This window comes from Euprymna scolopes, chromosome 41 (genome assembly GCF_053919585.1).
Source record: "Euprymna scolopes isolate OS-2025 chromosome 41, ASM5391958v1, whole genome shotgun sequence".
Taxonomy (NCBI): domain Eukaryota; kingdom Metazoa; phylum Mollusca; class Cephalopoda; order Sepiida; family Sepiolidae; genus Euprymna; species Euprymna scolopes.
This window is the reverse complement of record NC_136522.1, coordinates 18716129-18744056: the sequence shown is the minus strand read 5'-3', so window position 1 is coordinate 18744056 and position 27928 is coordinate 18716129. Positions and strand designations below refer to the sequence as shown.

At 32.3% G+C, this 27928-nt stretch overlaps 1 protein-coding gene across 5 annotated transcripts in view; it reads right to left on the bottom strand.

Moving 5' to 3' along the window:
- Window positions 1-27928, bottom strand: part of LOC145266375 (uncharacterized) — a 57335-nt gene that overhangs the window by 14299 nt on the left and 15108 nt on the right. For 4 of the 5 annotated variants that reach the window (XM_080122006.1, XM_080122003.1, XM_080122004.1 and 1 more), the window contains 6 exons: window positions 27439-27485; window positions 23452-23493; window positions 12824-12937; window positions 12008-12067; window positions 7333-7473; window positions 2162-2288 (listed from right to left, as the gene is read on the bottom strand). In XM_080122006.1, coding sequence (XP_079978132.1) covers window positions 2162-2288; window positions 7333-7473; window positions 12008-12067; window positions 12824-12937; window positions 23452-23493; window positions 27439-27485 — 531 coding nt within the window. The remainder of the gene's footprint in view (window positions 1-2161; window positions 2289-7332; window positions 7474-12007; window positions 12068-12823; window positions 12938-23451; window positions 23494-27438; window positions 27486-27928) is intronic. The other variant, XM_080122005.1, reaches the window with a different exon arrangement.

Sequence of the window (27928 nt, the reverse complement as noted above, 5' to 3'; positions counted from 1 at the left end):
TTCCAAGAAATACCAGCAAAAACCTAACAGCCAGTCGTGGTTAACTCCAGAATGTGCCACTGCCATTGCACACAGAAACCACTATTTCCACTGCTTTAACAAATTAAATGTTCTGAAATTAAAGCCGCCTTTAGGACTGTCGAAAATCACTGCAAAAAAGTAATAAAGAATGCAGGAGAGTTGTATGCTCAATTCGTCAAATCTAAAGTAGCTGAGCAGCAGCTTGATTCATACAAGTTTTAGAGGCGTATTCTCTATTCTAATCATCTTTAATGGACCTGAGATAATTTTGTCAACATGTGACAAAGCCAAATTCTTTACAAAAAAGTTTGCAGCAAATTCTACCCTTTGTGATCAGGGCCGCCTACCCCTGTATTTCTTCCCATGACTGAAAACACTATGTGACATACAAATATCTGTGCATGATGTTACCAAACTTATCAAAAACCTTGATTCCAGTAAAGCAACTGACTCTGACAGTGTTCTAATCATAGGATGTAAAAAGCTTCAACCGGAACTAGCTTCTATGCTTACAAAGCTGTTTCAACATTGCATTAGTGGAAAATACTTCCCAACCTTTTGGAAAACTTTATCAGTTTGCCTCGGCTTTAAAAATTCCGGAGATCGGTCATCCACCTTTCAGTGCAGACCAATCAGTCTCCTGTGCGTCATGAATAGGACTATGACAAGAGAATATTCTTTTTATTATTTGGACTCTCGAGTATATATCATTTAATATCTTATATGGTTTTAGATAGAGTGATGTAGTTCTTGATTGATTAACTGTGTCTAACTGTGTCAATTGATTAACTATGTCTAACTGTGTCAATTGATTAACTATGTCTAACTGTGTCAATTGATTAACTATGTCTAACTGTGTCAATTGATTAACTATGTCTGTGTCAATTGATTAACTATGTCTAACTGTGTCAATTGATTAACTATGTCTAACTGTATCAATTGATTAACTGTGTCTAACTGTGTCAATTGATTAACTATGTCTAACTGTGTCAATTGATTAACTATGTCTAACTGTGTCAATTGATTAACTATGTCTAACTGTGTCAATTGATTAACTGTGTCTAACTGTGTCAATTGATTAACTATGACTAACTGTGTCAATTGATTAACTATGTCTAACTGTATCTAACTGTGATAATATTCTTATCATTGTTTTGACTCTCGAACATATATCAGTTAATATCTTATGTTTTTAGATAGTGATGTAATTCTCGATTGATTGTGTCTGTGTCAGATATACACTCGAGAGTCAAAACAATGATACGAATATTCTCTTTTAATAGTTACTGGAATCTGTGAATTCAAGACTTATACTGTTATAACATCATTCCATTCATGGGACACGTTACTATGGAACTGCTTCCATGGAGACTACAACATAATCATTTTCAAATCCGATGTTAACAAATACTTGTCATAAACAATTGTCATAAGTAATCAAATTTTACTTTTTCCATTCATCATTTTCAATCCTTCCATAATATTCTTCATCATTCAACAATAAATCTATCTATCACATTAATCCTTGTCCTTAAATAGTTTTTATTCTTTATAAATGGTTGTTAATAAAATAAATAAATAAATTTTGGTGCTTATTCAGATTAGCACTTTTTATAGCGAAGAACAAAAATGAAGAAAAACTTTTATATTGTACCTACTTGTCACAGAATGAAAATTGTATATTCCAAAAATCACAAAAATTGATCAAATATTTTTTTTATTTACGAAAAACAAATTTGCAATTTTTTTTTACCGATAAGAGATAGACAAGGCCATGTTTTATTAGCGAACATAAGAAGAAGGGTAATCAGTGATTGTTTTGGCAGTTTCCACGTGCATTAGAGTTGTCTGCCCTTGTTCATCGATTCTTTGAACGTTTTTTTCACCCTCGTCAAAACAGAGTAAAAATTGATTTTCGTAAATAAAATTACTTGATCAAATTATGTGATTTTTGGAATTTGTCATCTTCGTTCCATGACTGTACGTATATCATACAGACATTTCTGTATTCTTTTTAATTTTTAATGCTGCCATAAGTGCCAATCTGAATAAGCACCAAGTTGTAAAAATGAGTCTCATAAAAATAAAAAAAAAAACAACTGACGAGCTTGCGACATGCGTCATTGATTGCGTCACTGACCTGTCATCCACAGCCATACGAGTTGAATGGTCGTTTCTTTAAATGCAGAATCAAATTGGTGTGAAGAATCACCAAAGCAATGAAGAAACGATGTATAAATTGCTGGCGGCAACAGAAACGGTAATTCCTGAAGAAGAAGAAGAAGAAAAAAAAAGTGAAGAATATAAAAAACAAATGAAAAAAAAAAAACTCTCTTTCAGGATATACATACTTGTTAGGATGACAGAATACAATCAAGGGGAGTAAACTCCTTTTCTGTTTGAGACAGAGTTACCTCCCTTTTTTAATTCTCTTATGCTAGTATTTCCAGATGATAGCAGGTGGCACTAAGGAGATAACTTTGAACCCGGGTAAATGAAGATGAAGATTTATTACTGCTACACATTTATGATATTGGACTAAGACTGACAGATGTAATTTGTTGATCTATGTAATCCTTGTAAATATTAGGTTGTCCCATAAGTTCGTAAACACTTGCAAAAAATTAAAATTTCACTCGTCAAGTAATAAAAAAAAAAAATTAATCCTCAAAATAAAAACCATCATTTTTCAAGATTTTCTACCATCGGTCTGAAAGCTTTCGGATTTGATCAAAGTACCATTCAGCTGGCTTCAAATCAAAGAATTAGAGACACTCTTCCTTGACTTCATCAAACGAGTCAAATCGGGAACCCTTCAGAAAGTGTTGCATTGAGCGGAAAAGGCCGTAATCTGATGGAGCATAGTCAGGACTGTAGGCTGGATGTAGCAGAAGCTCAACACCGTCCAGCTCTTCAAACTTGTCTTTGGTCTTCCTGGCAGTGTATGGCTTGGCATCATTCGCTGCATCAAAGCATACTTTCAGTTGATCAAAGCCGGGTACTTTTGCTTCAACTGTACGTAGACCCACTCCAGTTGCTTACTGGAAAGTGAGATCACCGTATATGCAATTGTTCCTTCACCTTCGGCAGCATAAATCTCTTTTGCGGCTTTCCTGATTGAAAGACCTCACTTCCAGCAGTAACGAATTAAAACTCGCAGCTCAATTTTATCAATTGTCATGTTGAATAGAAAGATAAAAATTACTATAAAAATATAAACGCAAAAAAAAAAAAACAATTAAAAATTGCATGAAAATTCAATTTTTCGCGAGTGTTTATGAACTTTTAGGACAACTTAATAAAATGTCTGCTACACGCGTATGCACACATATTTGCAAGACATTAATAGTTATGATATGCCAACAACCCCATTCATAACAACACGTAAACTCATATTTTTATCAGAATACTTGGAAATAAGTTATACACTATCCACTATGACTATGCAATTCCTGCAGCTACGTACCTAAAAAACAGAACTATTAAACCTGACATTGTGATATGGGACAAGAAGTAGTAGAAGTTAGTGTCCCCAATGATGTTGGGTTAAAAAGAGCTGAAAGGGAAAAGATAACGAAATACCAAGGTCTTATGTACGACAGGAAAAGAAACTGGAATCTTGGGAAGATCTCCATCATTCCAGTAATTATAAGAGCAATCAAGCTTATGAAAAAAGAATTGCAAAAACTACCTGGCTAATATACCCAGTAAACTAAGTGCAAGATGGATATAAACAATTGCACTTAAAGGAACAGTTAGAATTTTAAAAAGATCTATCCAAACTGAAATAGCTGGTAAATATCTGACATCCAGTAGGATACATCATCCCCAGCAAAACAAGATGATAAAAAGATTTAAAAAAAAAAAAAAGAAGAGATACAAAATGCCTTCAATAAGTTTCCAGACTCATTTTCTACAGGCATTTAAAATTGTTGTAGTTTCTTGAAAATTCAGTACGTTATTGCTTATGAGGTGACTGACAAATTTTTTATGAGTACAGGTTCAAATGAACAGCTACAGGACGTGAGGACACTTTAGAAGAATGATATGCAATAAAATTCTGTTTTAAACTTGGAAAAAAAATGCCACAGAAATGTATGGAATGCTTCAGACTGTTTTTGGACCATCTTACATGAATTGAGCATGAGTTTTTTTTTGTAGCATAAGCGATTCAAAGAAAGTAGGGGATCTGTGAAGGATGATAAGAGGTGTGGGAGGAGTAAGAAAGTCAGAACACTACAGTTGATTGGCCAAATAAAGAATTTCATGGATAAGGACATTCATGTGTCTATAGAGACAATAAGTGCACAGTTTGATGTCAGTGTGGGAATTGTACACACAATTATTCGCGAGGAACTGAAGATGCAGAAGATTTGCATGAATGCACCAGTTCATAACTCCATCCTTGTCACAGACTATTTGCATCAAGATATTTCCTCATGGATGTAACTTTTGGTTATTGCTTAAGCTTAAGGAAAACCTTAAAGGCTGTCGTTATGAGACAATTGAGGAGATGAAAGAGGCTGTGACAAAGGTCATTGACACGCTTACACAAGAGGACTTCCATCAGCCTTTCCAGAAATTGTTGGAACAGTACAAGTGCGTTGAAGCTGGAGAAGATGACTTCAAAGGGAACTAGAGTTTCATGTGTGTCTGGAAACTTATTGAAGGCTCTTCATACCATTGAATTAGCAAAAGTCAAAAATGTATATCACATTGTTAGCACATCTGTTGTAGATCTAGCAGAACGGAAACCATACTGCATGTCACTAAGAAGCTCATTTTTTGCTGAGGTGGTTGATTACTTCTCTATTTAGTCCAGGTTCCAGCAACTTATTCCTGAGTCACAGGAGACTGATTGGTCTGTATTAAGAATATCATTGATGTTAAATTTGAACTCAACCTCAGATCAAAAGTCTCAAACTCAAATCCAACTGTTCTCTTCTCTCTGCACTTTCCACACTGACACCCAAAATAAAGAAGACAGCTCATTTATAGAGACCCAACCACATCTCATTTGCATACCCCCTCCCCCCTCTCGTCACATCACGTGATTTTCAGTCTGTAAATACCAGGGGGCGGCCATTTTTATTTTCTCTTTTTTTTCTTTCCTAACACGAGTCGCACGATGCATGAGGTAAGGTTCTTTACTTTTAACCACAGTCATTTTTGCTGAGGTGATTGACTATTTCTCTATTTAGTACAGGTTCCAGCAACTTATTCCTGAGTCACAGGAGACTGATTGGTCTGTATTAAGAGGGAGATGACCGATCACCTGAACTTTTAAATGTGGGATATACTGACTGAAGAGGTTTTCCTGGATGTTGGGAAGCAATTCTCCTTAAGACAATGCCTAAACAGCTTTGTAAGTATGGGAGCTAGTTCTGGTTGAAGCTTTTGAGCCCTCCCTTTGGTTCTTGAGACGGTTGATGGTGACTTAGGGGTAATATTTTTTGCTAATGGAGTCAAAAGTGCCTTTGTAGCGGGGTTCGAATCTTACGATCAGCGGCAATGGTCACTTCCTGCACTGATGATTATGAAAGCATAAAACACTAATATCTGCATGTATCAAAAAAAAATATTTATAATTCATAATTATATATATATATATATATATATATATATATATATATATATATATATAGAGAGAGAGAGAGAGAGAGAGAGAGAGAGAGAGAGAGAGAGAGTGGATAATTATATTTTAAAAACGATATATATGCCACTCCCCATTTGGGGGTACTAAATCGGTAAAAGGGAAAATTATTCCAAACTTGCATTCATGTAAAAATGCACTTTCGTATAAATAATTGAATTCATTAAAAAAAAAAGTATTGCAAAAACAAAAACAAATAAACAACATATATATATATATATATATATATATATATATATATATATATATATATATATATATATATACATATATATATACATATATATATACATATATATATACATATATATATATATATATATATATATATGTATATATATATGTATATATGTATATATATATATATGTATATATATATATATACATATATATATATATATACATATATATATACATATATATATATATATATATATACATATATATATATATATATACATATATATACATATATATATATACATATACATATATATATATATATACATATATATATATATATATACATATATATATACATATATATATACATATATATATATATATATACATATATATATATATATATATATATATATATATATATATATATATATATATATATATATATATATATATATATATATATATATATATATATATAATTTCAGGTTAACGTTTTTCAACGGTAAAGCAACCAATGTTGTTTTAACAAGGTTAATGCAAGAGTGCTCAATACCAAATTAGGGCAAGATATACTTTTTATTAATTTTACATAAGCATTAATATATTGCTTCATGAACATGCTTCACTCAGCCAGTTACAATTAACTAGAGATCACTTCAGGCGATAATGTTTATACAAAAATTTAATCTGTAATATATATATATATATATATATATATATATATATATATATATATACTGTACTGTATGTGGATGACTATAATGCTCCTCATCTTGAGTTGAGCATATTGAGAAGTGATACATGAATTACCATTAGCATATAAAGCGATGCTCTTTGTGTAAACAAATCGAGCTTAGGTATTTCAGACGATATCAAAATATTGTTAATTCACGACTCACACAGCAGCCGTCGATTAGCATAATGGTTAGAAGCCTTCACTGTCGTACAGGCGGTTGGATTTCAATCCTGGCTTGAGGTAGTTGCCTGTCTAGCCGCACTGATGAGCTGTGATGCAGCGAAATAGTACTGTATGTGGATGACTATATATATATATATATATATATATATATATATATATATATATATATATATATAATAAAGGGCACTGTACTTTTATAGGATCATCTAAGGACGATTCACCACTGTTCAAACAATAAAGAAATTCAAGAATAGATGGGTCCTGGATATGACCTAAAACTATATCCGATGGTGAGGCCCCAGCTTGCAGACCTTGGGGAGTGTGGAGCCACCTTTTAATTGCCATTGCTCCCAGGTTCACTCTGAACCGGCGTGGTAGTACCTGTTAGGGTCCCAACTATGGGTTAAATAGAATCCGGCTTTAAAAACAAATATACTCCATTAAAAAATCGTTCCTCAAAATCACTAGATTTTGCATTAAATAACCTGAAAAAAGGTTGATATGCCGTAAAACAAAAACAACCAACCAAGAATAGATGATTTTGAAGACTTACTTGAAAGAAGGAATCGGTAAAATAGGTCTGTCTTGCAACTTGCATCAGAGTGACATAGTTCTTTGCAACTCGATGGAAGAGCTTTTTCTGAACGGACATGTTTGATTTGACGTGTGACAGGAAACGGTGCCAGAAAATATCCTGGAAAACAAAAACAAAAAAAACAAAAAAGAAATCATAATGATTTAAAAGTTTTGGCACCAAAGAAAAAAAAAATGGTTAGGAAGAAAAAAAAAAAGAAAGAAACGTTAAATTTTTCAGAACAAAAAGACTTTTTCATCAGTTGACACAACGCAATATATTAGTGGTTGAATATCCAGTATCGCAGCAAGTCCTGGGAACATGTACCAGAAAAAACAGTTGGAAATAAGTCATTCACCATTCACTATGATTATGCAATTTTTACAGCTACCTACAAAACAGAGCTATTAAACCTGACATAGCGATATGGGCCAAGAAAGAGAAAATAGCAAACCTAGTTGAAGTCAACGTCTCTAATAATGCTAGCTAAACAGAGCAGAGAGAAAAAAAGTTACCGAAATACCAAGGTTTTATGTACGATATAAAAAGAAACTGGAATCTTAGGAAGATCTCCATCATTTCAGTAATTATAGGAATAATTTGGTTCATGAAAAAGAATTTAAAAAACTACCTGACAAATATACTCGTTAAACCAAGTGCAAGAGAGATACAAACAATTGTACTTAAAGAGACGGTTAGAATCATAAAAATATCTCTCGGTTGGACTATCTGAGATGGGTGAATGTCTAGTATCCAGGAGGATACCCCATCCTCAGCTAGACAAAACAATAATAAAATTTAAAAAAAAAAAAGATTGTTGACTCACATTGTATGGTCCAGTCGTTGACTTGATCGGGTGTGTTTACTGATGTTTTGACAACTGATTGTTGACGATTATACCCGATGAACCAAGTGCAAGAAAGATGCAAACTGCACTTAAAGGGATGGTTAGAATCCTAAAAAAATCTCTTGGTTTGAGTCTCTGAAATAGAGAGTGAATGTCTGGCATCCATCAGAATACCCCATCCTCAACAAAAACAAAAAGATAAAACATTTTTTTTTTTTAACTATGTGATTGAAAATGCATCAGGCTTGCAGTTAACGTTTAGATTCGTATTTTGTCTCCAGTCAAAATGAATGCCTCTCTCCTTGAAGAATCCTATTATTTTGATAAGTGCTTACTACTGACATACACTCCCGATCTAAAATGGAATACATACGTTATGAGACAATTGAGGAGATGAAAAAGGCTGTAACGAGGATCATTGACTTCCATAGCACCTTCCAAAAGTTGTTGGAATGATACAACAAGTGCATTGCAGCCGGAGGAGATTACTTCGAAGAGGACTAGAGTTTCAGGTGTGTACTATCAATAAAAGTGTCCACATGAAAAAGTCTGGAAACTTATTTAAGACACCTTGTATATCCAGTTGGTTGCTAAGGTTGCTGGAAAAATGATTGAATCATTCTATCGCTCCAAAAAGTGTGAGATTTCTGATGCAATTCTCTACCTATACAAGAGTTAGATAAGTCCAAAGATGTGAGTACTGTTGCTATATCTCTTTCCTACCTTGACAGAATAAAAAAAATTTGAATTTTAAATTGAAATACGTATGAAATACATTTGAAAGCTAAATTACAACGCAATATTATGAAAATAAACAAGTATTTACTTGTTTAAAATTAATGTATTTTTTATTATACTCCTTTGTCAAAAGTTTTTCTTTTTTTTTCCTTTTTTTCCTTGCCATAATTTTAAATTGAAGAAAAAAAAAGTTATCTAAGAGTCCATGTGCTGTTATTTGCAGTGTTGCTTGTGAGATTCCAGAAGAACGCATTTGGCAATGCGATTTGAAAGTCAGGGTAATGTTTTCTGTATTAGAAGCGTTGATTGAATTTGAATTTTAAATTGAAATATGTATGAAATACGTTTGAAAGCCGAATTACAATGCAATATTATGAAAATAAACAAGTATTTACTTGTTTAAAATTAATATATTTCGGAGTTAGAATTTTATATTTTTTTCTTTTTTCCTTGCTATGATGTAGTATTGAAGAAAAAAAGTTAATGAAGAGTTCAGCTTTCAAACATATTTAATACATATTTCAGTTTAAAATTTAAATTCAATCAACGGTTCTAACACAGAAAACACTACCCTGACTTTCAAATCGTGTTGCCAAACATATTCTTCAGGCATTACAAAAACAGCACCACAGATAGCAGCACACAAACTCTTCATTATTTTTTTTCTGCAATTTAATACCATGGTGAGGAAAAAAAGAAAAAGTATAAAATTCTGATGAAATAGTAGAACTCCAAAATATATTAATTTTAAACAAGTAAATACTAGTTTATTTTCATAATATTGCGTTGTAATTCGGCTTTCAAACATATTTAATATGTATTTCAATTTAAAATTCAAATGCAATCAACGTTTCAAACACAGAAAACACTACCCTGACAAAAAAATTTGATTTTTATTTAGGTTAATACACACATAAAATATGGCTATTCCAAATAAAATAACAAGAAAACTAATTGATATAATTACATTATCAGGCAAAACTATTTGGGTACACCAAAAACTATTGAAAAATTATTTCATAGAATTTCAATAAAAATTTAATTAATTTACTATTTGAAATCAACAAATTCTGAACCACAAGAATGCATAACAGCTTCATATTAGAAGAAGGGAGATAATCTTGCATGAGATGCTGATTTAAAGATATATAATGACGTCGCTTTAACGTATGAGTTAGAAATTAATTTCATTTATTACTAAAATTTTACTTTCATTCATTTTATTTTCTTACAATCACTGGTATATATATATATATATACATATATACATATATATATATATATATATATATATATATATATACATATATACAGTTTTGAAAATAATAAGCGGAAGTTTCTCAAGAGCTCTTTCGGCTATCATCTCATTAGGAGAAAATCGATAGCGTACAAAATAATATTATGTTGAATATTGTGTCAAATAATATTGTGTCGAATATTGTGTCAAAATAATATTGTACGTTATCGATTTTCTCCTGATGAGATGATAGGCGAAAGAGCTCTTGAGAAACTACCGCTTATTATTTTCAAAACTGTATATAAATTCTGCACCTCTAAACATTTATATATATATATATATATATATATATATATATATATATATATATATGTAGTTTTTTTAAAGTGTCTTTTCAGAATATATAACTTTATAAATAGGCAAAATGCCTTTGCAAATCATAGATCAGGCACAAAACAAGAAGATTTAATAAAAAAAATATTTGAATCTTATATGTCATTTTTATTTTGCTTATATTGAAATACACACACACACACACACACACACACACACACACACACACACACACACATATTTATGCCTTGTGTGGAGCAATTTACAGATTAAATTGCTCCACACAAGGCATAAAGCAACTTGATGTAAGGAGATAACCATAATAATAAAAAGGAAGAAGGAAGGGTAGAATGTAGAATGATTTAAAAATAAACCAAGACTGAAAAAAAGAACACCACCAGCGTTCAATCTCCTGCACTCCAAACAGAGTAGCCAAAATGTAAGCCCTTGAAGAGTCCAATAGGAAAGGAAGCCATTACAAGACTGGATGACAAAGTGCCTAATGTTAGACTGGTCAAGTGGCTAACCAGAAACCAGTGTTGATACTGTGACACCATCAACAGAATGTAAGTTTGCAATTTTTTTTTATCCTTGAAGAAGCAACAGGAGCAACATACCGTTTTCTTATGTTGTTCAATGGTAATAAAAGCTGGAAAAAAATCCTTTGTATGGATCTTTATCATGATAAGCTGCAGCAAATTGTTATTGTTATTCTAATAAACTATATATATATATATATATATATACACCTGTTAACAAAAGCCTTCATCTATTTTATTGATACAATGACTTATGCAACAGATGAAATCAGTTAAAAAGCAGTATATTAGCAGTAGATTAGCAGTTGATTGAAGTAGTTTAAATACAGTAGATTAACAGTCAATTAAAGTAATTGAAATGAAGTAGATTAGCAGTTAATCAAAGCAGTTGACATGCAGTTGATTAACAGTTGATCGAAGTAGTTAAAATGTAGTTGATTAACAATCGATCAGAGCAGTTAACATTCAGTTGATTAACAGTTGATCAAAGCAGTTCTAAAGCAGTATATTAACAGTTAATTGAGCTAGTAAAAATGCAATTGATTAACAGTCTATCAAAGCAGTTAAAATGTAGTAGATTAGCAGTTAATTGAAGCAGTTGGAATGCAGTAGATTAGCAGTTGATCAAAGCAGTTGAAATGCAGTAGATTAGCAGTTGATCAAAGCAGTTGAAATGCAGTAGATTAGCAGTTGAAATGCAGTAGATTAGCAGTTGATCAAAGCAGTTCAAATGCCGTAGATTAGCAGTTGTTTGAAGCAGTTGGAATGCAGTAGATTAGCAGTTCATCAAAGCAGTTGAAATGCAGTGGATTAGCAATTTATTGAAGCAGTTGAAATGCAGTAGATTAGCAGTTCATTGAAGCAGTTGAAATGCAGTGGATTAGCTGTTGATTGAAGCAGTTTAAATGCAGTGGATTAGCTGTTGATCAAATCAGTTGAAATGCAGTAGTAAAATCTTACCTTTAATATATCTTGGCATGGTAAAGAATAGAGCAACTTATTGAATGTTGGTCGGGACGGCTTAAAAAGACAACATATTTTGCTGTTAATTGCTTGTTTTTACATACAAAAGTAATAAAATTTATTCAATCTATATGATATTCTGCTTATTCCTTCCTTAGTTAATCCATACGTTACGTTTTGAAAAAGGATCCATGGTGCAGTGGTAAGAGTACTTGGAAAAATCATTTGTAAAAGTGATATTCTCCAGGAGGTTGAAGGTTGAATTCTCAATGTGGGCGAACGAAAAATACAATTGCAAATTACTTAGGACCTCTATCCAGTCATGACTCATGGAACAAGAGCATGCTACCCCCATGAAGTAAATAAAGGGTTCTATTTGAAATTTCGTCCAAATTTCTGAGTTTGGCAGAAACATTCCTGACTTCAACAATATACATCTGAAGAAGGTTGTAGGTTACATTAACTGAAACGTTGTGAAAATAACACTCAAGATAAGAACAGCAGTCCAATGAATCAAAATAATACGAATAACTAATCCTCATCTTAGTTCAGAAAAGAAATACTTTAGTTGGAATATTTTATTTACATATGCTATTAATTTACATATGAGGGGAATAACGGTTAAAAGAAGGACAAATTGAAGAGAACAGGGAGTCAAGTTTTTGACCGTTGAAAAAGAGTATAGATGTTGAGAGTGTGTGTTGTAAATTACAGTTTTAAGTTAATTGCAGCATTAGTGAGGAGTTCTGAAATTTTTCTTTTTCATTTCGAATTAGTATGAAAAAAAATAAATATAAAAGTACATCCACTCACCAATCTGCCTGGGAAGCAAAGAGCTTTGAGAGCTTTTCCCAGCATTTTTTTCGGACTGATATTAAATGGCAGTGGGTTTGGATCCTTTCCATCAAATTCGGGACATTGGTGAGTCTGAAATAGATTGCAAAACAAATAAGCAATTAATCCATTCGTATTATTTGGAATCTTTGCACTAATGTTCTCATCTTGAGTATCCTTTTCACAACATTTCGGTCGATGTAACCTCTGACCTTGCAATTGATTAACAGTCTATCAAAGCAGTTAAAATGTAGTAGATTAGCAGTTAATTGAAGCAGTTGGAATGCAGTAGATTAGCAGTTGATCAAAGCAGTTGAAATGCAGTAGATTAGCAGTTGATCAAAGCAGTTCAAATGCCGTAGATTAGCAGTTGTTTGAAGCAGTTGGAATGCAGTAGATTAGCAGTTCATCAAAGCAGTTGAAATGCAGTGGATTAGCAATTTATTGAAGCAGTTGAAATGCAGTAGATTCGGGTGTATCAGGTGTTGAACTCGGGAATTTGGACGGAATTCGAACAGAACCATTTATTTACTTTACAGGAGTAGCATGCTCTCGTTCCATCAGCCATGACTGGATAGAAACCCTAAGTAGATCTAGTATAGAATTTAACACGGTTCCAAAACCGTTAATTATAAATAATAGACAATATTTACAGTAATAAGTAAAACAACAATGATATATGTATATATATATATATATATATATATATATATATATACATATTAAGTTATGAAAATATATATGGCAATTAAGCTACACAAAATATTATGCGTTTCATGCTCGTGAGAATTAGTCAGGCTTATGCAAAAAGTTGTGGTTGTCGCGCGTTTATATATACGCACATGCTATTGAGTTTTTTGTTAGCCAATCAGCTTTCTAGTTGCCACTGCGCCCATCGTAGCCAATGGGCAGGCACTTACAAGACAAAGGCACCGTTGACCTCCGGTTCACCCCTTCTCTTTTTGTGTTTTTATTGGAAGGGTAGATATCCTTTTGTTGTAGTAAGTTCGCCTACTTTCAGCCTAGGTGTAGTTGGATATGTTATTTTGTAGTTTTTTTGTTGTCTTTTTAAACAATAACTTTTCGCATAAGCCTGACGAATTCTCACGAGAATGAAACACAGAATATTCTGCGTAGCTTAATTGCCATATATATTTTCATAACTTACTACCTAGCTCTACTGTCGGAATTTTATTTTTTACCGACATAGTCGTCTTCAGCAGTGCAAAGGGAGGTGGGAGGTCAACAGTCTTGGTTGTGGCTTTCATGTTACTTCTTTCTTTCTCTTTTGGCCCCCCGTTTCGTCCAGCAGTCATATGAACTGAAAGGCCTTTTCAGCTGGCGAATGTATGTGTGCGTGCATGCATGTGTCACTCTCTCTCTCCCTCCTTTTTTTTTGTCATTTAAGTCCTCGCCCTCCCTCTCTCTCTATCCCTTTCGCTCGTGTGTAGTTGCCATGTGTTAGTGATTGGCTGTTCCGGAAACAGTCCCAGAAATCCCTTTTTTGCGCTTCTTTCGAATCAGTTCCAGTTAAGATTTTGAGAGCAAGACTCGTTTCTGGGACTCCGTCATATACTTATTCAACCACTTTTATTAAGGGTAGAGAGCCTTTATTGGAGCAGTTCAAAATTGGTGTTCTGAAATACACTATTAATTGAGAAGGAGAAGTGTGGACAGAGCCAGTCAACATTTTTATTTCTCCCTTTTCCAAGCTGTTGAGAGAGTGACTCATCAACATTAATTTTATTTCTTCATCGCACTTTCAGAGAAAGGTTTACAGATGAAAAGGAAACCTGACGACCTTTTCAGAGAAATGGAATTTTAATTTGGGTGAAAGAAGAAGCAGAAGTGGAGGAGGAAGAAGAAGAAGCCTGACAACCCTTTTCAGAGAAAAGGAATTTCAATTCAGACTCTATTTTTGGGTCGAGAGAGCCCAATTTTTAAGCCTTTTGAAGGTTTCGTTCGTTTTGAAAAAAAGGACAAAAAAAAACTTTAAAGAACCTTGTGAACTTTGCTTTGCATGTTTTCTTTCCTTGCAGAACCCCTTTTTTCAAGTAAGCCCTTTCTTGTTTATTTTAAGGGAAACAAGAACGTTCCTCCCCCTTTTTTTTTTTTGAAAGTCTAATTTCAAGACTTTACTGTAAAATTGTATTTCTTTTTTGTATTATTTCTTTTGATTGTAATTTGGATATTTGTTCTTTATATTATTTTGTCATTATTTTGTTAACGTGGTAATTTTTACCATTGCTTTCAGGAAGCAAAAAGTAATCAGCCACTCATTTTTCCCAAATAAACTTTGGACTTTTTAAACCTAAATTCGGGGTCTTGTATTTGTTCTTTCGCTCCTGTTCTTTGTTGTTGCATAACTATTTTCCTTTTTCTACTCCTTTTTTTTTATACTTGTTTCCCAATAAAGTTGAATTTTGATAACGACCCCAAAATTCCGACACTACCTATGTATTGAGCACTGTTGAAGTAAATACTGAAAAATTCATGCATAAAATTATATCTTTGTATATTAATTTATGTGATTAAATGAAGTAATCATATATATATATATATATATATATATATATATATATATATATATATATATATACAGGGTGACCAAATAAAACGGGCCCCAACTCTAATTAGGCCCCGTTTCTTAGTGTTTTGTCCGAATGAAATGAAACTTTGGTCATAACTAGTTTATTATATTCAAAACCTCAGATCAAAACACTTGGGTCTTTGGCCTTTTTTTCTCCGTTCTACACCATATGTTCTAGATGGCCTGCATTTAGCTTTTGTTTTTTGGGGGTCACCCTGTATATATATATATATATATATATATATATATATATATATATATATATATATATATATATATATATATATAGTGGGGAAAGACTTTGTACCGAGACAATCCCCCTCTAAACAACTACCACATTGATCCAAAAAGAAGAGCAAGTCAACAGCAAGTCAACATCATTGGATGCAGCAGTCATCACAGGTTTTATATCAGTTTTCCTTCTCCTAGGGAGGTTGCCTTCACCACGGCTTACAGAGCCCTCTCCACCCACCATGCCATTTGATCCATGACTGGAATTTAGGTTGCTGGGCACCAGAGCATATTCCACATGCCGGTGGGTCATATATGTTGCAGCTTACAGGGCCTAAGCTCCTCTGGAGGGTTCTGTCAGGGTTACCTCACCCTTAGCCTTTGGTTAGATAACCTTGGCCCACAAGGCAGTGAAGGTCCAGTTATACGGCGCAGGACACTCGCGGTTCATCAGAGCCCCATCTGCGTAGCAGTGGTCACAACGTGCACGTGGGGTTGATTTGTCAGGGAGAAGCACAGAAAGACGCTAAGACATCTGTGTGCTTTTAACATACGTCCACACCAGACCTTGACCACCTATATATAACAATCCTCATGCACAGGCATTGCTCGATATAAATTAGATAAAATTTACCATCTCATTTGATTCTACATAAAAAAGAACATCAAGAACGTGCTGCTAGTGGTGCACATGTCTGTACAATGTGTGCCAAGGAATGCAAGAGTTTGGCAGAGCTTAAAAACCACATGCGTGCGGCCCATCACTGAATGTTTTTGTGTTTCTATATACCCTTTTTTTTTGTGCTATATTGAGTGATGGCGATGTTCGAAAGCGAATTTACTACCATCATATATATATATATATATATATATATATATATATATATATATATTATTGCTGTTGTTTTATTTATTAAGAACTGGACTTCTTCAGTGGAAGACAAACTTTATTAAGTTGCTTGATGAGGATTTATGGTATTGACCGACCATTTGTCCAAAACATTAACATGTCCAGTGTCGCAACCATGTAAATTTGTCTACATCAATAAAAGAAAAAAAAAATATATATATATATATATATATATATATATATATATATATTATATATTTATATTTACTTCCCAGAGGTAGCATGCTCTTTTTCCGTCAGCCATGACTAGATAGAGATACTAAGTAATTCGCAATTGTATTTTTCAGACGCCCACACTGAGGATTGAACCTTCAACCTTTAGGAGAATATCACTTTTTACAATTGATTTTTTTCCAAGTACTCTAACCACCGCACCATGGGTCCCAACTCCCGAGTTCAACAGAAACATTCCCGAGTTCAACAAGATAAACCTGAAGAAGGCTGAACGTTACATCGATCAAAATATTGTGAAAATGACACTCAAGATGAGAACAGTAGTTCAATGAATCCAAATAATATGAATAACCAATCCTCATCTCAAAAATTCAGAAACGTAAATTAATTCACTTCAGATCTTTTGAAAATTGGATTATTTACATCTTTACGTATGTTTCAGCGATGCCTATTTTCAAAATAATAAACGCAATAGTCAAAAACATCTTTCCCTTCATCTAATAGAGTCTGCCCAAGGTGTAGCCAGGAAGGACCAACAGGGTGGCAAGTGGTGGGGTTCCAAACTTCTATAGCAAAATTTTTACAAAATATATAATGCTTTGTTCGTTTTGTTTCATTTTAGTGAAGTTTTGTTTCGTTTTTTTTTTTTTGTTTTTTTATAATCAGGGCAATTAATGCTCATTAAATTATAATTCATTATAATATGAAATTTAAATATTTTGATATATTTATGAAATGTTTATATAATTACTTTGTTGTTTATTAAGAAAGTTTTTTTGTAATTGTTATAAGAAAGAAGCTCAATCTTAGTAGCATTAAATGTTACCATCCACTTATAGCTCCATTTAAGTCCACACTTTATTTCCGTTCCACCCCCCCCCTCTCCCTCCCTCTCTCTCTCTCTCTCTCTCTCTCTCTCTCTCTCTCTCTCGCTCTCTTTCTGCTTGAACCCAAATATTTTACCTAAATAAACTACATGTACTCTTTTTTTTTCTTTTTTTTTACATAGGCATCACCACTTATCAAGGCCAAGGGGCCACTCGAGGATAAGGGTTAAAGCATGTACAGTAGAAATTGGACAATATAGTAATCGTTAGTAATGGAAATTCGGTAAATTTGTTAACAAGTGGGACGGCTCATCAAGAACTTGTTTAAGTTAGACTTGAAGACAACAATATTGCAACAAGATAGACGAATAAACGGATAAAAGAATATTACATATCAAACACCTGAACATAAATCACCCTCTCTCTCTCTCTCTCTCTCTCTCTCTCTCTCTCTTTCTGCTTGAACCCAAATATTTTACCTAAATAAACTACATGTAGTCTTGCAACAAGATAGACGAATAAACGGATAAAAGAATATTACATATCAAACACCTGGACATAAATCACCCTCCCCTCTGTCTCTCTCTTTCTCTCTCTCTCTCTCTCTCTCTCTCTCTCTCTCTCTCTCTTTCTGCTTGAACCCAAATATTTTACCTAAATAAACTACATGTAGTCTTGCAACAAGATAGACAAATAAACGGATAAAAGAATATTACATATCAAACACCTGGACATAAATCACCCTCCCCTCTGTCTCTCTCTTTCTCTCTCTCTCTCTCTCTCTCTCTCTCTCTTTCTCTCTCTCTCTCTCTCTCTCTCTCTCTCTCTCTCTCTCTCTCTTTCTGCTTGAACCCAAATATTTTACCTAAATAAACTACATGTAGTCTTGCAACAAGATAGACAAATAAACGGATAAAAGAATATTACATATCAAACACCTGGACATAAATCACCCTCCCCTCTGTCTCTCTCTCTCTCTCTCTCTCTCTCTCTCTCTCTCTCTCTCTCTCTCTCTCTTTCTGCTTGAACCCAAATATTTTACCTAAATAAACTACATGTAGTCTTGCAACAAGATAGACAAATAAACGGATAAAAGAATATTACATATCAAACACCTGGACAACATAAATCACCCTCCCCTCTGTCTCTGTCTCTGTCTCTGTCTCTGTCTCTCTCTCTCTCTCTCTCTCTCTTTCTGCTTGAACCCAAATATTTTACCTAAATAAACTACATGTAGTCTTGCAACAAGATAGACAAATAAACGGATAAAAGAATATTACATATCAAACACCTGGACAACATAAATCACCCTCCCCTCTGTCTCTGTCTCTGTCTCTGTCTCTGTCTCTGTCTCTCTCTCTCTCTCTCTCTTTCTGCTTGAACCCAAATATTTTACCTAAATAAACTACATGTAGTCTTGCAACAAGATAGACAAATAAACGGATAAAAGAATATTACATATCAAACACCTGGACAACATAAATCACCCTCCCCTCTGTCTCTGTCTCTGTCTCTGTCTCTGTCTCTGTCTCTCTCTCTCTCTCTCTCTCTCTTTCTGCTTGAACCCAAATATTTTACCTAAATAAACTACATGTAGTCTTGCAACAAGATAGACAAATAAACGGATAAAAGAATATTACATATCAAACACCTGGACAACATAAATCACCCTCCCCTCTGTCTCTGTCTCTGTCTCTGTCTCTGTCTCTGTCTCTCTCTCTCTCTCTCTCTCTCTTTCTGCTTGAACCCAAATATTTTACCTAAATAAACTACATGTAGTCTTGCAACAAGATAGACAAATAAACGGATAAAAGAATATTACATATCAAACACCTGGACAACATAAATCACCCTCCCCTCTGTCTCTGTCTCTGTCTCTGTCTCTGTCTCTGTCTCTCTCTCTCTCTCTCTCTCTCTTTCTGCTTGAACCCAAATATTTTACCTAAATAAACTACATGTAGTCTTGCAACAAGATAGACAAATAAACGGATAAAAGAATATTACATATCAAACACCTGGACAACATAAATCACCCTCCCCTCTGTCTCTGTCTCTCTCTCTCTCTCTCTCTCTCTCTCTCTCTCTCTCTCTCTCTCTCTCTCTCTCTCTCTCTTTCTGCTTGAACCCAAATATTTTACCTAAATAAACTACATGTAGTCTTGCAACAAGATAGACAAATAAACGGATAAAAGAATATTACATATCAAACACCTGGACAACATAAATCACCCTCCCCTCTGTCTCTGTCTCTCTCTCTCTCTCTCTCTCTCTCTCTCTCTCTCTCTCTCTCTCTCTCTCTCTCTCTCTCTCTCTCTCTTTCTGCTTGAACCCAAATATTTTACCTAAATAAACTACATGTAGTCTTGCAACAAGATAGACAAATAAACGGATAAAAGAATATTACATATCAAACACCTGGACAACATAAATCAAAAATCATACATATTCATTCAACACATGAAAATATTGAAAGAACAAATAAAAAATAAAAATGTTGATAATATTATTATATTGGTATTTATTCAAATTCTGACTTATGTTTGCAGCGTCATCATCCAGCATGATTAACGGAAACAGCTGGAAGATGCCCACACAATTAACCAATTAGTAATTAGTTGTTAACAGACAACAAATTTCAATGAATTCATAAAGTTTTTTTTTAAATGAGAAATTTGAAAACTTTAAAGTGTCGGATACAGTGATAAAATCATTTTTTATTTACTTTTTTTTGTGTTGAAAGTCCAATATTTCACTAATAAATAACTTCTTCAGGGTAGGAAGTCCAGTCTATGATTTTCTTTTCTTTTTCCTTTTCCTCATTTTGGTGTTATGGTGGAGGCAATGCCTCGGAGTAGAAGAGAAGGGAAATGTACATGCTGTTCCGGTGGGTCCACATGTGTTGTGCCCCAGTTTCGAGCAGGAATTTAATGGTGACACATTTTTAAAAGACACTTATTTTAAATAAAATTTAAATGAGAAATTCGAAAACATTAAAGTGTCGGATATAATGATAAAATCATTTTTATTTACTTTTTTTCGTTGTAAGTTCAATATTTCGCTAATAAATAGCCTCTTGTTTTTGTTTTTTTTACAAGGGAGTCACCACTTATCAGGGCCCGAAGGTCACTCAACGATAAGGGTTAATGAATGTAAGATGGTAGTTTAGTAATTGTTAATCGTGTAGATTGGGTAGAATTTGGATTATTTAAGAGGACTGCTCAGCAAGAACTTGTTTACATTGGACTTGAAGGCTACCATATTGTAATTGGCCAGGAAGCAAGCTAGTGGAACAGTGTTCCATAGGTGGGTAGTTCTATGAGAGAAGTTTTGTTAATTTAAATCAGATAAACAAAATGTGTAAAAGTTGAAAATGAATTATAGCACACTGTGTGACTGCACTAATTCTTCCGAAGGAAGTATTACTTTCTCTCAAGAAAGAAAAAACTTTTGCGAAAAAGAAAAAAATGCAAAAATTATGAATCTATGTGCAGAATAATTGAAATGCAAAACTGCAGGGGACTAGTATACATGGAGACGCATCAATACTAAAAATGCAGAGGATGGGCATCTATAAAAAGTGGACATTGAAACTGATAAATATTTTTTTTATTCACAATCGTTTTTATTTTCCCATCATAAAAAATTGTTTTAATTGAAAAAAACAAAAATACAATTTATTTGAAACTTTTTCTTGAAAAAAATCGTTTATATTAAAAAAAAAAACAATTTATTTAAAACTTTTCTTGAAAAAAAAAATTGTTTTAATTAAAAAACAAAATAGCAATTTACTTGAAATTTTTTCTTGAAAAAAAAAATTGTTTTAATTAAAAAACAAAAAACAATTTATTTGAAATATTTCTTGAAAAAAATTGTTTCAATTAAAAAAAATTTATTTGAAATTTTTTTTGAAAAAAATTGTTTTAATTAATAAAACAAAAACAATTTATTTAAAACTTTTCTTGAAAAAAATATTGTTTTAATTAAAAAACGAAATACAATATTTTGTAAACTTTTAGAAAAAATTGTTTTAATTAAAAAAAAAACAAAAACAATTCATTTCAAACTTTTCTTGAAGAAAAAAATTGTCTTAATTAAAAAACAAATAACAATTTATTCTAAACTTTCCTAGAAAAAAAATTCGTTTTAACTAAAAAAAAACAAAAAAATAATTTATTTGAAACTTTTCTTGAAAAAAATTCGCTTTAATTAAAAAAAACAAAAAAAAATTATTTGAAACTTTTCTTGACAAAATAAATGTTTTAATTAAAAAACAAAAATCAATTTATTTGAAATATTTCTTGAAAAAAAAGAAACAAAAAAATTTGTTTTAATTAAAAAGCAAAACCTAATTCATTTGAAACTTTTCTTGAAAAAAAAAAATTCTTTTAAATTAAAAAAACAATAAACAATTTATTTGGAATTTTTCTTGAAAAAAATCGAAAAAAATTCCTTTTAATTAAAAAACAAAAGACAATTTATTTAAAAATTTTCTTGAAAAAATAAAAAATTGTTTTAATTAAAAAACAAAAGATAATTTGGGTTTGTATTACTATACACATAGATTCGAAAAAGTCAACAAACAAATATATAACAAATGAATGTTATCAAAGGCAAGATAAGTTACTTTTCTACCTAACTGGATAATTTTTTAGTGTTTTTATTTAATGTAGTGTGTTTATTCAGCTCGAAAAACATACAGTGTTTACCGATGCATTTGAAAAATGCAAATGGCGGCATGCTCGCTGTTGAACATGATAAGTTTGGGAAAATGAGTTTAAACAAAAAAGTTATACAAAATACTGTTAGAAACTCACTCAATATATGTTACTGTGACATAGGCAGACATATAATCGGTGGGTTTCTAACAGTATTTTGTATAATTTGTTTGTTTGAACTCATTTTCCCAAACTTAACGTGTTCAACAGTGAGTATGCCGCCATTTTTCTTTTTAAAATATATCGATAAACACTGTATGATTTTCGAATCGATTACACATTTTAAAATGAGTAAAACCACTAAAAACTTTTCCAGATAGGTAGAAAGTGACTTATCTTGCCTTTGATAACATTTATTTGTTATATACTTGTTTTTTTTTATCACTTTTTAGAATGCATGTCTATAGTAACACAAACCCGATAATTTATTTGAAACTTTTCTTGAAAAACGAAACAAAAAATTTTGTTTTAATTAAAAAAAAACAAAAAAACAATTTATTTGAGACTTGTCTTAAAAAAAAAAAAATTTTGTATATTTTTCTAAAAAGAATTTATTTTTCTTTCAATACAATACTAAAAAAAAAAAAAAAATCCCTTGATTTGCTATATTGCCCCGTTTGATCTCAATGCTGCATTTTGAATTCATCATATCTGGCAATCTTCGTCATCAACATCCATCTGCTTCTAGCCATGCCGGAAGAAGCCAACATAATATTGCCAGAACTTGAGTCAGAATTTGAATAAATGCTATTATTTTTTTAAATTTTAACAAAGTGCAAAATGGAATTTTTTATAATAAATTTGTTTTATATTTTGTCGAAAAACGAACACAACAGATAGAATAATTATCGTAGGCTTTGATGATGTGCAGAGGTAGGCACAACAGGGTATTGTCTCATACAACCAAATTGAGGGAGGATCCAATAATATTCAAACTAGAGTATCTCCTTTTCTCATAAGGTTTCTCAGTACTAGGACCTACACATGACTCTTTGAAGCATATGTAACCAAGGAGTTGACCTCAGGCATCACCAGAGCATCATCAGATCTTTGCATGCCATTGATAAGTTTAATTATTCACATTTGGCACATCCGTGATGTGACAAACTTTCATTAAGAAAAATTAATCTAAAATAATAAAACCAAAAAATTTGCTTTACCTCAATGAACCTTGGAGCACTGGTTCTTTTTGGAGAATTTTTCTGCAGACAAAAAAATATAAAAAGTATAAAATAATAATAATAGTAGTAGTAGTAGTAGTAGTAGTAGTAGTAGTAGTAGTAGTAGTCGTCATTGTCATCATCATCATCTATGGTTTAACATCTGTTTCATCTGATGGCATATGTTGGACATTTTATGTAGCCAAAAATGTTTGTATAAATTAAAATATTTATAATACACACGCACGCATGCGTACACACACACACACATTTGTTTAAAATTGATATTTCGGCAATATACACCATCATTAGTAAATTCTGATCATGGCATATATTAATCAAATATTAATTTTAAACAAAAAAAATATTTGTTTATTTTGCATAATATTGTGTTGTAATTTGGCTTATAAACATATTTCATACGTATTTTATTTTAAAATTTAAACAACACATGTCACGGAAAACACAACTGCGACTATATATATCAGGTTGACAAGAAAGTTATTGCGGTTTTTAATTTTTAAATTCAGATGAACATATCTCGACTCAAACAAAAATTTATTGATCGAAATAAGCAGCACCAGAATCAAAACACTTTTGCCAACGCAAGACAATGTATTTTTGCCAGAATGTAAAAATCTTGTATTCTGGTGGTGATGAAATCGCTGAAGACGTTTTTGATGTCGCTTAGATTTTTTAAGCATTTCTCACTCAGAAAGTTGCCGAGATGCTTGAAAAAGTGGTAGTTAGTAGGTGAGAGGTCTGGAGAGTATGGTGGATGAGCCAGAGTTTTGTAGCCCAAGTTGTTCAACTTCTGCAAGATCAGTTTAGCAACGTACGGTCGGGCATTGTTGTGAAGGAGAATGTGGCCTTTTCTGTTGACTAATGCTGGGTGTGTTTTTATGTTTTTTTTCTGTTGTTTTTTACTCACGTTGATCCTTAACAAGGCATATTACCACTTGGACTTAAGGGGCTACTATTTAAGACCATGCCTAGGAAAGATTAATAAGATGTTGGTTTACATTACATTTAAACTTCTGTATATCAGTACAGTCAGGGAAGCAGGTAGCAGGAATGGAATTTCAAAGTCTAGCTGTTCGATGGAAGAAACTATTAGAGTAGAAAGTTATATATATATATATATATATATATATATATATATATAGTGAGAGAGAGAGAGTGAGAAAGAAGTATTGTCTGTGCAGTTCTAGGAGGTCTTTGCTTTCTCATCTTGTAAGTTTATTTCTAATCCCTTTAATCTGCACGTTTGGCCATGAAAATTCTTTTTTAATTGCTAATGAGTTGTCACCTACCAAGATCCGAAGGAATGCCAATAGGCTATCCAGGCATATTCTACAAGCTAGAGTGCTCTTACTCTCGGGAGCTAGTTCTTCAAACCCCCACTTTCTCGACCCTTGTGTCAGATCTTCCCATTATGGAAGGAAGATAAACATAAAAAGAGAGAGCAAGATTTTTTTGTGTGATAGCAGACGACATTTTGGAATAAAACAAAATTAGAGTTACTTCCCTTAGATTCACAAACTTGGAATTTAAGGTTATTCTTCGTTATTCTACAGAAATTTGGCCACTTCTACAGAATTGGGACGAGATTTTCAGAAAATCGTAATACTGAATTCCACATGAAAACAATAGTATCTACGTATTCCTCATATTTTTAAGATGATTATATCCAAAAATTATGAAAATCGATAAGGTAGAAAATTATTTATTAAAGATAATAAAAAAAAGAATTTGATGAAAACAATCGTAAAACACAGGAGAAATCAACAGGGAGGTAATATTTTTCGTTGGAAAGATGGCTGCAGTTTTTCATCTGCTAACACGATTAGAGTTGTTTTGTTTAATAATTCAGTAATATTTAGGTAATATTGACTGCATAGTTTGGAAGCTACTATTGTAACTTATTAGAATTGACAAAAAAAATTCAGTTGAAACCATTGTTTTTTATCTGAAAACTCCATTTATCAACTACAAAATCTCGTCCCAATTCTGTAGAAGCACTGAAATTTGAAAATTGAATTTCAAGTGAAACTAATGCTATCTACTGAATTGTTATGTCGCAGTAATGAAAATATCCAAACATTACGAAAAACAATAAGGTAGAAATTATTAATGAAAACAGTTTTTGAAGGTGATTAGCAAAATTTAAGTTTTGCTAGTTTTACCTCCCTTTTGTTACGATTCGAACTTTCCGGTTTCTATTTTTGCAAACCTCAATTTTTGCTAATCGTCTTTGAAAGCTATTTTCATTAAGAATTAATTTTTTTACCTTATCTATTTACATAATTTTTGGATATGTCTATTACTGTGACATGACAATTTGGTAGATTCCATTAGTTTCACTTTAAATTAAATATTACAATTTTCGAATCTTATTTAGTCATGAAAATTCTTCTTTTTTTGTTTATCGCTAATGAGTAAACACCTACCAAGACTAAAAGCAACTTGAGGATAATGAAATTGTCAGCTGAACGATAAATAGCATCATGAGTAGATAGAAAAATATTTGACTACTTAAAAAGACTCTTGACAAGTATTTGTTGACATTAGACTTGAAAACGACCATTTTGTAGTTATTTCTCAATCTACCTGTAATTGCACTGCACTTTGCATATACCTAATGCTAAAACATGTGGGTTACAAAATAATAAAAATGAACAAACATACAATTCTGAGAGGACATGTTAGCTGTGTCTCTGATTTAGCAGAAAAAAAATCAAAACCCTCATTTTAACCACAAACAATGATATTTACAATGCGAGCAATGACAGTTGGATCATTTTTGTTAAAGAATAATTCATATTATTCAATAGAACATGGAGTGCTTATTGGTTTCACTTGCTGCCATGTTTGTTTTTGTTTGGTAATCAATGAAAACAATAGGGAATGCATTGGATAATAAATGTCTCAATATTATGAAAACTACTTGTTGTCGACAATTTTAAATCTGATATACGTTCAATACAAACCCAAATACACCTAAAAATCCACTTTTTAAATGGTAGATCTTTAGTTGGTACTCTATTGCATTTTGACCCAAAACTTTTTAATAAAACTATTTAAACCAAATTTTTTAATAGTCGGCATATTTTTTTTTTAAATAAGGAAATACCCACTATTCCAATCCATGGTGTACAATTTTGAGAGGAACAAGTGCAACAAAATGAGGCACTCTGGATTGATATTTTTATTTTTATTTAAAATTGTTAAAGAAGAACAGCTTAGTCTTACTAGCATTAAATGTTACCATCCATTTGTGGCCTCATTCCACTATGGTCGGGAGGTCATTTTCTAATGATTTTGCTATTGACTTACATTTATGTACATCCATTCTTCCCTCGTGCATGTTATAGAGCGTTGTATCATCAACAAATATGCCAATCTCGGACACAATATTATCAGTGAGGTCATTTATGAATATCAGGAAAAATAGTGGTCCAATGATTGTTGCCAAAGTTTCTGATGCATTTCATCCATTTGTTGACAGTACAAAATCCACCTGCATTCAAAAAACTATAATGGATGAGACCAGTCGCAGACCACCAAACAGTTAGAATGACCTTCTTTTGGTGAAACTCTGGCTTTGGGAAGTGTTGTGGAGCTTTTTGGATTAATATTTTTATTTTTATTTAAAAAAAAACACACACAATTTATTTCGATGCATTTTGTTTTCTTAATGACATTAAAAACTTACCCTGTATTTGACTTTGTCTTTGTGGGGAGGAAAGCAAATAGCAAAGCCTTTTTTTAATAGTTAAAAAACAATATTACTTCAAGGTCAAAAATTTGCCAAAGATAAATGTTAAATGGAATAGATTCTGACCAAGAAAACAGCAATTCTTCTCTCTTTATCAGAAACATCACTCATCGAATATAACGGACAAAATAAGGGAAGCAAATTAGTAAGTAAACCCAAGATCCACCTTCTACTCTCCTTAGTTGATAACAAAAGAAAAATGTACTTACATCAACTGCTTTAGGGAGGCCATTACTAAGTGGAGAAATACTGGCATCTACAAATACATTAAAAATTTATAAATTTTCTATATAAATAAAATAGGAAAACTGTCTGTCCATCTGTCTGCTACTCACACTTTTGCCATTTAATATAGGTCAAAATCCATCATTTAATCAAAACATCGAAAAAAAAAAACACAAAAAAACTAACGTAAGGCAAACGAACAATGAAAACAGAAAAACGAACATATGAAAAATGGCTTAAATAAGTCTGTTTCGATATTGAAATTAAAAAGATCGGTGGGTACCCGGGTGTTTTTGGGTGTGTGGTCGGGGGTGGATAAGCGAAGTAAAAAAAAAAAAACCAGAAAAATGAACCTTACGTGAAAAATGGCTTAAATAACACTGGTTCAATATTTAAATTTAAAAAATCGAAAAAAAAAAAAAGACATCTCACACCATACTGTCGAAAATTGTCGATTTCGGCATGAAAAAATGA